Here is a 10,300-nt window from a genome sequence, read left to right as displayed (position 1 = left end):
AGGAGAAAAAGGAGGAGGAGGTGAAAAGAGAATAAATGAAGGAGGAAGGGGAGGATGACTGGAGGAGGAGGAGCAGAAGACGGAGAATGAGGTGAAGGACGGAGGAAAAGAAAAACAGGAGACAAAAAAATGCTGAGAAGACTGAAGAGGAAGGAGGGAGGAAAAAGAGGGATGAAAGGAGAAAGAGGAAGGCGCAGATAGAGGAAGGAGAAAAAAGGAGGAGGAGAGAAAGAGGGAGTGGAGGAGTAGAAGAAGAAAAATGGACAAAAAAAGGAGAAAGAGGACAACGTAAGTAGAATAAGGACAAAGATAGAAGGAGAAATAAAGAGGAGGAAGGAGTAGATGGAGGAAAAAGAAGAGGAGGACGAAGACGTGGAAGGAGTAAAGGAGGGATTAAAGGAAGGATGAAAAAACTGGAAAAGGAGGAAGAGAAGGTGAAAGAAGCGGAGGGAGAGAGGAAGAGAAAGAAAAATGGACAAAAAAGGAGAAAGAGGAGAGCATGAGTTGAATAAGGACAAGGAGGAGAAAGAAGAAGAGGGAGGAGTAGCTGGAGGTGGAAGAGAAGAAAAAGAGGGACAAAAATGGAGGAGAAGAAGGAGGAGGAGGTGAAAAGAATAAATGAAGGAGGAAGGGGAGGATGATTGGAGAAGGAGAAAGAAGAACTGGAAAGAGGAGAGGATCAGTGGAGGAGGAGGAGTAGAAGATGGAGAATGAAGTAAAGGACGGAGGAAAAGAAAAACAGGAGACAAAAGCTGAGAAGACTGAAGAGGAGGTGAAAGAGGAGGAAGGAGGGGAGGAAGGAGGGGAGGAAAAAGAGGGATGAAAGGAGAAAGAGGAAGGTGTAGATAGAGAAAGGAGGAGGAGAAAGGAGGAGCAGAGGAGTAGAAGAAGAAAAATGGACAAAAAAGGAGAATGAGGACAATGTAAGTAGAATAAGGACAAGGAGAGAGGGAGATATAAAGAAGAGGAAGGAGTAGATGGAGGAAAAAGGATGAAGAAGAGGAGGAAGACGTGGAAGGAGTAAAGGAGGGATGAAAAAAGAGGGGAAAAGGAGGAAGAGAAGGTGAAAGAAGCGGAGGGAGGAGAGGAAGAGGAAGAAAAATGGACAAAAAAGGAGAAAGAGGAGAGCATGAAAGTTGAATAAGGACAAGGAGGTGAGAGAAGAAGAGGGAGGAGTAGTTGGAGGTGGAAGAGAAGAAAAAGAGGGAGAAAAATGGAGGAGAAGAAGGAGGAGGAGGAGGTGAAACGAGAATAAACGGAGGAGGAAGGGGAGGATGACTGGAGGAGGAGGAGTAGAAGACGGAGAACGAAGTGAAGGACGGAGGAAAAGAAAAACAGGAGACGAAGAGAAAGAAGAGGAAAGAGGAGAGGAAGGAAAGGATGAGGGAAGAGGAGGAGAAGAAAAACACAGGAGGAGAAAGAGGAAGGTGTAGATAGAGACTTAGAGAAGATGGGAGTAGAAGAAGAAGAGAAGGTGAAAGAAGAAGAAGAAGATGGAGGAGTAGAGGACGTGGTCTCACCCGTGTTGAGCTCAAAGTCATCGAGCAGTTTGTCCAGATCACACACAGCTGCCTTGAAGAAACTGTCCATGCTGGACGACAACAGCTGATCCTCCACGTCCTGAAACCAAACAGGAAGGATCAGCTCCACCTGATGCTGGAGTCTCACTCTGATCTCTGACCACAGAGTCCTCACGCAGCATGAATCTAGGTCACTGCTTGACTCATTAACTCACAGCCACGTCCTCGCAGCTAAACACTCCGGCTATCTTCATCACAACGACAACACCACCACGTCTGACTCATTAGATTTATGGTAACGGCTGATTTTAAGTTGGAACGAATGATTCAGCCTCAGCTTCTAAATCAGGGTTCAATGACCGGCGGGAGCTCTGCCAGGTACGGACGTTATCAGACTGTAACATGAAGAGGAAGGAGGAAGTAGAGAGCACACCTTCAATCTGTAGAAATATTCACTGAGTCGGTCTGAAGAGAAGACGACACCAATAAATGAATAAATGATTTCAGGTCTGAGAGGAAGCTGAGGCTCAACAACAAGATGAATCTTCTCTGTTTATTATTCTGGATCAAGGCCTCCATCAGTAACACAGCTCCACAGATTCTATGTTTGAGTGAGTATATGAGCCACAACATTATGACCACTGACCAGGAGAAGTGAATAACATTGACCATCTTGTGACAGTTCAGTGTTCTTCTGGGAAACTTCTGGAGCTGGCATTCATTGGTGTGGATGTTCCTTAGACATGTAGCACCCACCTACACAATATTAGGAAGGTGGTCATAATGTTATGCCTGATAGATGTATATATGTAAGGCAAAATATCTGCACAAAAAGGCGCCTAAAATGAGACACAGGAAGGCAGAAAATAACCACAGTTACACACAAAAGCTGCAAAAACCACCAACGTGAGGCGCAAAAAGCAACAAAACAGCCACAACGGTACCACATATTTCTTTAAACCAGCGTCTAACGTCTTCTAAACTTGTTGTGTATACAACAGGCACTGAACCGTCAGCGGTTTCCTCACACAAACCAGTTTCACAGAAGCCGTGCCAGACTCAGTCATGTGGTCCTTCCTCCATCATCACTCAACTATTTTCTGTTTTGAGGCGTTTTTCCAGCGCAGCAACCAGCTGAGGGCGACGTCATGACTGCTCTCTGTGTGTTCAGCGATCACACTGTGGATCCAGACAAGCAGCAGCTCTTCAGCTGAACGAGCTGCGTGACGTCCAGGATGAATGTGGATCAACTTCAGCCAGGAGGAAACATTCAAGTCTTTGTTCTGTCTGTCTGATGAAAGGAAAACACTGAGATACTGTACGAGAGCCACAAACATCCTCTGAGTGCAACAACACAAGAGAGATACCTGCTCACGTGACTCCCAGCAGGAGCAGACGACTTTAATTTAAATCAAATTAAGTGCAGCTTCAATCTAACACATACTAATTTTCAATACCGATCTAAAACACATACGTCACAAATGGGTCAAATCCAGGGACAGCAGCTCCTTAACGTGGCTTAAAACTAAAAGAAAACATCCAATACTTTCTATAAATGACCTGTTTTATGACAAGACGTTAATAATACACCTATAAGACATCACAAAAACATGCTGTGTCCAAAACGAGACACAAAAAGAGACTCAAATGACAACCAAACCACCTGAATGGGATGCAAAATGACTAATCAGACAGTAAATCACCACAAAAAGATGCAACGTGACTTAAAGTGAGACAAAATAAAACAGGAAAAAGTTCAAAAACAGGTAAAACTGATCAGAAAAATACAAAATTACGAGATAAAGTTTGCAAAACAACCACAGCGAGTCTCAAAATGACCACAAAAAAAGATCCAAAGGTTGACAGACACATGGGCCAAGACTTTTATATATCAAAGATGAAACTTTAGTGAAACGACCAGAGAAGAAAACAAAACGCCCAAACAGATTAAAAAAGGGCCACAAAGACCAGCAAGAACACATGAAAAACTGCAAAAATATCGAAAAGAAATACAAAAACAACCGCCACGCGACTCCAAGTGTTCCCAAAACGGCATAAAATGTCCAAAAAGCGATGGAAAATTACCAGAAAGAGAGGAACATGACTAATATCAGTCACAATGTCATGACACCAGCATGCACCTTGACTTAAATGACCACAGAATGATGCACATTTCCCAAAAGAAGGAAAAAAACATTCTCAAAGAGCTGCACAACAAAGCCACAAAGATTGTTGGACAACCAAAAACACAACAGTGAGTTTTACGGAGCCACAAAATCTAATTATTTAGACGTGAAAAACTGTAGAAACAGACACAGACTCAGCAGGAAAAGTTGCAAAACAACCAAAACCTGATGCAAACAAATGACAACAAATACAAAGAAAGACACGTGGCTCATTGGGAAACAGGCCACAACGTGTCAGATTACTTTTTAAGGTTTATTTTTAGTTCTTGTTGCAACACAACAAGCAAAACATTGCAGTAATTCCTCCTTTTGTTTCCTCCTTCCAGGTTGTCGCTCAGTAACTAGTGACTGTGGAGGAGAAATATTTATGGAAAGAGGAAGTCAGCCTCATTAAAAACACGTCTTACTGTTAATAACCAGCTGATTCATTATTATTATTAAACTGTGCTTTAATTAGCTGTGATTACCTGAGGTCAGGTGACAGGAAGCATTAGGGAGATGATTGTATTTGTATGTAAACTCTCTAATAAGAAGGTAAACACAGTGCTCACAGATGTTTACAGCTCAGTGTCTCGGCTCGTGATTATTATTTTAACCACCTGTAAGAATTAAATTAAATCTATCAGCTCCTACTGTTTCCTTATTCATATAAAACATCTGTTGATAAAGTGCAGAGGAGCCGCTTGGTTCACAGGTTCCAGCGTCAGAGTGAACTTCTCTGTGTCGCTCACTAAATTAGCAAACAAGCTAACCGCTAGCATGTAGCATTAGCGGCTACATTTCACCACTTAACTTTTAGCCTGAGCGTTAATCACACTGCTGCCCGACGCTACATGTTTACACGTCTTAAACGCGGTCCGTACATAAACCGGCTGTTGTTTGTCAACTCGAATTAAAGCGATTATGGCAGTTGAGGCTGAAGCTAGCCTGTTAGCCGGCTAACGTCTTGTAGCTAGCCGTTAACCTGTAGCATTAGCAGCTACATTTCACCGCTTAACTTTCAGCTTCAGTGTTAAACACTCGACTCTTCGATGCTAAATGTTTAAACGTTTTAAACGCGGTCCGTTTATAAACCGTCGGTTGTTTGTCAACTCGAATTAACCTGATTAAAGCAGTTGAGGTTAGCCTGTTAGCCTGTTAGCCGGCTAACGTGTTGCAGCTAGCTCTCTGTAGCAGCTGTTGAATTTCTTACCGGCGCTGTTTTATTCCATGACTCTGACCTGTGTAATCCGTTTAGGATTTAAAACAGGACCAGGCGCCGTCGTGTCATCCTCCAGCGAGGCGAAGGTAAAGTTTTTCGGGCAGCTAGCTGCTAGCTTGGCAGTGGAGGTGTGAAGGCTCCAGTCAGGCGGCCATCTTGATCAGACTGTGGGGAGGTCACAGGATCTGCTCAGAGCTGGAAGTCACACTGCTGCATTCAAAACACTCACATAACACTATATATACTGGAGGATCCCAGCTCCAGACATACAATAATATAAAATACAATCATAACACACTCGAATATACAGGTATATAGTTTATTAAAAGTCTAAATGACCTGTTGTAGCCCGTCTATGCAACCAGAGAATAAAAGATACCCAATTACCACAAACAGGCTCCAGAAGGCCACAAAAAAAGATATAAAATGTCCAAGAAGACATGTAAAAAGTTGTAAAATGACCACATTGGTCATTTGAAATCAGGTCGAGACTCTCATATCAGATTAACTTTAAGACACCAGAGGGATTCAAGAGGCACATTTTGCAAAAAGAGGCAAAAAAGTACTAGAAACAAATGCAAAACATTCACAAAGAGATACAAAACAAAGCTACAAAGACTGTGGTACCACAAGGAGTCAAAAAACATACAAACTGCTTGAATGAATTGCAAAACAACCAAAATGAGATGCAGAAATACCACCAGCAGACTCCAAATGGCCACCAAGAAACATAAAATGTCTAAAAATGGAAGATGACTAATATCATCACAAAAAACTTGCAACTTAACTGAAATGACTTACAGAAAGAAACACAGAGACCTCAGCAGCTCTCAAATGAACTCCTAAATGAGACACAAAATGACTTATATCAGATAATCACCACCTCTAAAAAGTCACAAAATACTCAAAAGAAATGCAAAATGACCACATATAGATAAAACATTAGAAGACAAAGTTGCTTAACAACTAAACTGTTTTTCACAAAGGTACAGAATAAATGCAGCTTAAAGTGATCACAAAAAGTCTGAAAAAGGTGTAGAATGAGGAGCAGAAAGTAAACAATGGGACGTGAAATGACCATAGAAAGACCCAAGACAAACTTAGACGTGAAATAACTTAAATAAGATACAGTTTTAACTGACACAAACAGAGGCAAACATGTGTAAAGAAACACTGAGGTGCAATAACAGACTGACAGTGGTCACAAAAGAAACTCCTGTGTAGGAACAGATCAGCGCCACCAGGTGGAGTCTTAACTCTGCTTTAACATCATCAACAAAACACCAGCCATTCATTAGAACATGTATCTATTCTATTCTATCTAAAGTTTAATTCTTCCATGTGACATTTTTACAAAATGTTCAGTAACAGCTGCTACAACAAAGAAGAGCAAAAAGAGTTCAGAGATGCAAAATGACTAAAATCAGATGCATAATTTACTCAATGTCCACATAAATATGCAAAGACTGTTAAAACACAAGATGGAGCTGCAAAATTAAAGCAGAAATAAAAATAATTAGCAGAAACAAATGTGATACAAGCAAAGGGAGATGCGAAAAGGTACAAAAGACAAAAACAGACTTGAAAATCATCAGAAATGAGACACAAAGATCTGATATGACCAGAAAGAGACTCAAATGACAACAAAAAGAGACAAAACTACCAAAATGAGACACAAACGAAGCATGAACACGTGAAAAACAGCCACAGGAAGATGCAAAACATGTTGATGAGCCTCCCAGTGACCACACACTGCAAATTAATCTTTTGTTGTTGGACTTTTGTACCTTTTAACATCTCACTTCGCTTGTTAATGCAAATTTTTCTTTTGATTATTATGCTGTGGTTACATTTGTAATTAGCAATTAAACAAACGGATGTGAAATGAAGAAATGACCCAAAACAAGAATGAGATTCGAAATAAATAAGACACAAAAAGTCTCATTGGAGAAGGTGGAGTCACTTTGTGGTTTCTTTCTTCTTTTCTTCCTTTTAACGCCTCACTTTGGGCCCTGGGATAGACTGTCGTCCTGCTACTGTAGCCGAGAGAAGGACGCTTAAAAAACTAACGGGTATCCTGGACAATGCCAGCCACCCTCTGCACACGACCTTCAGCAGCCAGAGAAGCACCTTCAGCGAGAGGCTGCTCCTTCCAAGGTGCAGGACAAATAGACTGAGGAACTCCTTTGTCCCCCGTGCCATCAAACTGTTTAACCACCACTCACCTGGGGGGAGGAGGACAAAAAAGAAAGGGACTGAATGACTTTTTTAACTAACCTGCAACAACATGAGTGCTGTAGTAAAGTGTAATAACAATATGCAGCTGGTATTTTTCTATTTATGCAACAACCATGTATGTACAATCACAATATTTATTATTATTATTATGCTTTTCTGGGTGTTTGGTATTTGGGTTTATTTACTGTTTCCTATATAATTCGTGTACATGTATGTTTGACAGTGCTGTGTGCGATGGAGATCTGTTACGGAAGCCGAGAACGGCCATGGATTTTTTTTTTTTAATGTTCTATTATATCGTGATAACCACTTATTAATTAGTTACCTCGAGAAAACAAACTGTTATATCTTGATAACGAATTAAAGTCGTTATCACGATAGGGGAGAACGGGGCAATGAGAGACATCCCCTGTATCTAGGCAACGCGAAACATTTGTGGTCATGTGACACTATATTTTGAAGCCCCTCCCATTTTCCCTTGGCCATAGAGAGGCGAAGTCCCGCCCCCCTACTTCCGGGTTATGGGACCTATCTTTCGAAAAAATATGAACGGCAGTCTATGGAGAGATAATAATTATTTTTTGGTCCCGATCGAATTGTGGCATGAATTTCACATATGATGTGTGTGAATTTAAAAGATAATTTTTCACGTCAAGAGATAAATTATTTGACGTAAATAAGCTGAACAACATTAGGTTTTGTATGAGATCGCTTAGTGAACTACATCTCTCTAGAGATCCCTAGAGAACTATGGCTGTCTCCTTGTTGAGCTTTACCGTCTTCTTCCAGGACGAAGGCAGAAGCATCAAACGAGGTGAAATTCATTATAAATCGGGTCATGTCGAGAGCTGTAGTTACACGAAGGGAGTTTTGGTCGGTTCTGTACGCGCCAGCATGCGGGACTTGTAGTTCGTTTAATTACGTATTTTCCATAGCGTTTTACTTAACTATCTTGCGACAAACTGTGACATTCTTGACATATAAAATCATTTTTTATTCTGAAAAACAACATATGTATAATCCAAGGCACAAGTCGATCGGGACCAGAAAATAATTTATCTTTCGCCATAGACTGCCGTTCATATTTTTTCGAAAGACAGGTCCCATAACCCGGAAGTAGAGGGGGCGGGACTTCGGCTCTCTATAGAGAGGCGAAGTCCCGCCCCCTTACTTCCGGGTTATGGGACCTATCTTTCGAAAAAATATGAACGGCAGTCTATGGAGAGATAATAATTATTTTCTGGTCCCGATCGAATTGTGGCATGAATTTCACATATGATGTGTGTGAATTTAAAAGATAATTTTTCACATCAAGAGATAAATTATTTGACGTAAATAAGCTGAACAACATTAGGTTTTGTATGAGATCGCTTAGTGAACTACATCTCTCGTCTGAGAACTACGGCTGTCTCCTTGTTGAGCTTTACCGTCTTCTTCCAGGACGAAGGCAGAAGCATCAAACGAGGTGAAAATCATTATAAATCGGGTCATGTCGAGAGCTGTAGTTACACGAAGGGAGTTTTGGTCGGTTCTGTACGCGCCAGCATGCGGGACTTGTAGTTCGTTTAATTACGTATTTTCCATAGCGTTTTACTTAACTATCTTGCGACAAACTGTGACATTCTTGACATATAAAATCATTTTTTATTCTGAAAAACAACATATGTATAATCCAAGGCACAAGTCGATCGGGACCAGAAAATAATTTATCTTTCGCCATAGACTGCCGTTCATATTTTTTCGAACGATAGGTCCCATAACCCGGAAGTAGAGGGGGCGGGACTTCGGCTAGATGACCTCATAGTGCTGTGGTAAGCATGTTTTTTTTCACTAAAATATATATATTTTTTTTTTCATGTAAAAGTAAATTTTCTTGCTGTCGACTTAATCAACTGTTGATTTAAGTTGAGAAGTGTACATCATACATGTTGATGCACTACCAACATATAAAACCACGTGATGATGCTAGCTCAAGATTAGCCTGAATTGCTAAGGGGGGTTGTTTTTTCTAAAATGGTGGTGTTGGGGTAAAGTGAGACACTGTCCAGACTGCTGGACTCGTGCAATGAGGCCTTCATGTCAGCAGTGAGTGGTTTATGAGTTTTAACGCGAATACAAAACCTACATACGCGTTAAAGAAACAAAACTTTCCTCTGTCACACAGAACTTAACGGATACGCTCCTTCTGCACAAACAAAAAGCCCACTCCTGTCCTACGGAAGCCGTTGGCTACCAGTTACACTTTGTGAGTTGACTGGGTTTGTTTGGGGGCGACCGGTTACTTCAAACTCATGCGCTAATGGCTTCCACGAACGGCTTCCGTAGCTAACCGGTAGCTGCCACGAACGGCTTCCGTAGCTAACCGGTAGCTTCCACGAACGGCTTCCGTAGCGCCACCGGCTGTAGTTATCTCGAGAAAAAAAAAACTTTGTTATATCGAGATAACGAATTAATAAGTCGTTATCGTGATATAACAAAGATCGTTATCTCGAGATAACGAATTAATAAGTCGTTATGACGATGTAACATCCAATTCCAAATAATCCATGGCCGTTCTCGGCTTCCGTAGTCTATCTATCTACATCATTCCTTTCCCGGTGCGAGATGCTAAAGTCGCAGTTACAAATCCTACAAAACGCGTGACTGTCCCCCACCCTGCTCCTCTTCATTAAAGTAAATTCGCTGTCCCATTGATCGCCGTATTTACATGAGTTATTTATTATTATTTTTTTGCAGGAGGAGTGTCTTCTCTGTCGCGGCGTCCATCATCCATCTTTGTTTTTGTTTTTTTTCTCGAGTGGTCGCTCATCATCTGACGTCACACACTAACCTCGCGACAGCCGATACGTCAACGTCGCCTCCATATTGGAGGAGGCAGCTCTGTCCCGCGAACCAATACGAATGAATGGAGCGAACTTTGTTGAGCGTCTTCTACAAAGTGCTGTAAGTTAATGCCTCTCATCTACACATTCACACACGAACGTAGATATTCAGGAAACCGACAGGAACCAGATTCCACCCGTTCTTTTAACCCCTTTTATCGCTAAGACAACTGTTAGTAGTAGTAGTAGTAGTAGTAGTCGTAGTTTTAAAATGGCTGAGACGCAAACAAACGAGAGGTACTCGGTAGTGGAGGCCCAGGACGAAACTCAGAG

At 41.4% G+C, this 10,300-nt stretch overlaps 1 protein-coding gene across 1 annotated transcript in view; it reads right to left on the bottom strand.

Moving 5' to 3' along the window:
- The window catches only part of zfyve16 (zinc finger, FYVE domain containing 16), a gene marked incomplete at its 5' end in the record, with an annotated part of 18,536 nt that extends 16,946 nt beyond the window's left edge, over nucleotides 1-1,590 (bottom strand). The window contains one exon of the mRNA XM_084572453.1: nucleotides 1,521-1,590. Coding sequence (XP_084428579.1) covers nucleotides 1,521-1,590 — 70 coding nt within the window. The remainder of the gene's footprint in view (nucleotides 1-1,520) is intronic.
- Between the last annotated feature and the right edge of the window lie 8,710 nt (nucleotides 1,591-10,300).

This window comes from Chelon labrosus (genome assembly GCF_963514085.1).
Source record: "Chelon labrosus genome assembly, chromosome: 22".
NCBI lineage: Eukaryota > Metazoa > Chordata > Actinopteri > Mugiliformes > Mugilidae > Chelon > Chelon labrosus.
This window is presented reverse-complemented; position numbering and strand designations above follow the sequence as displayed.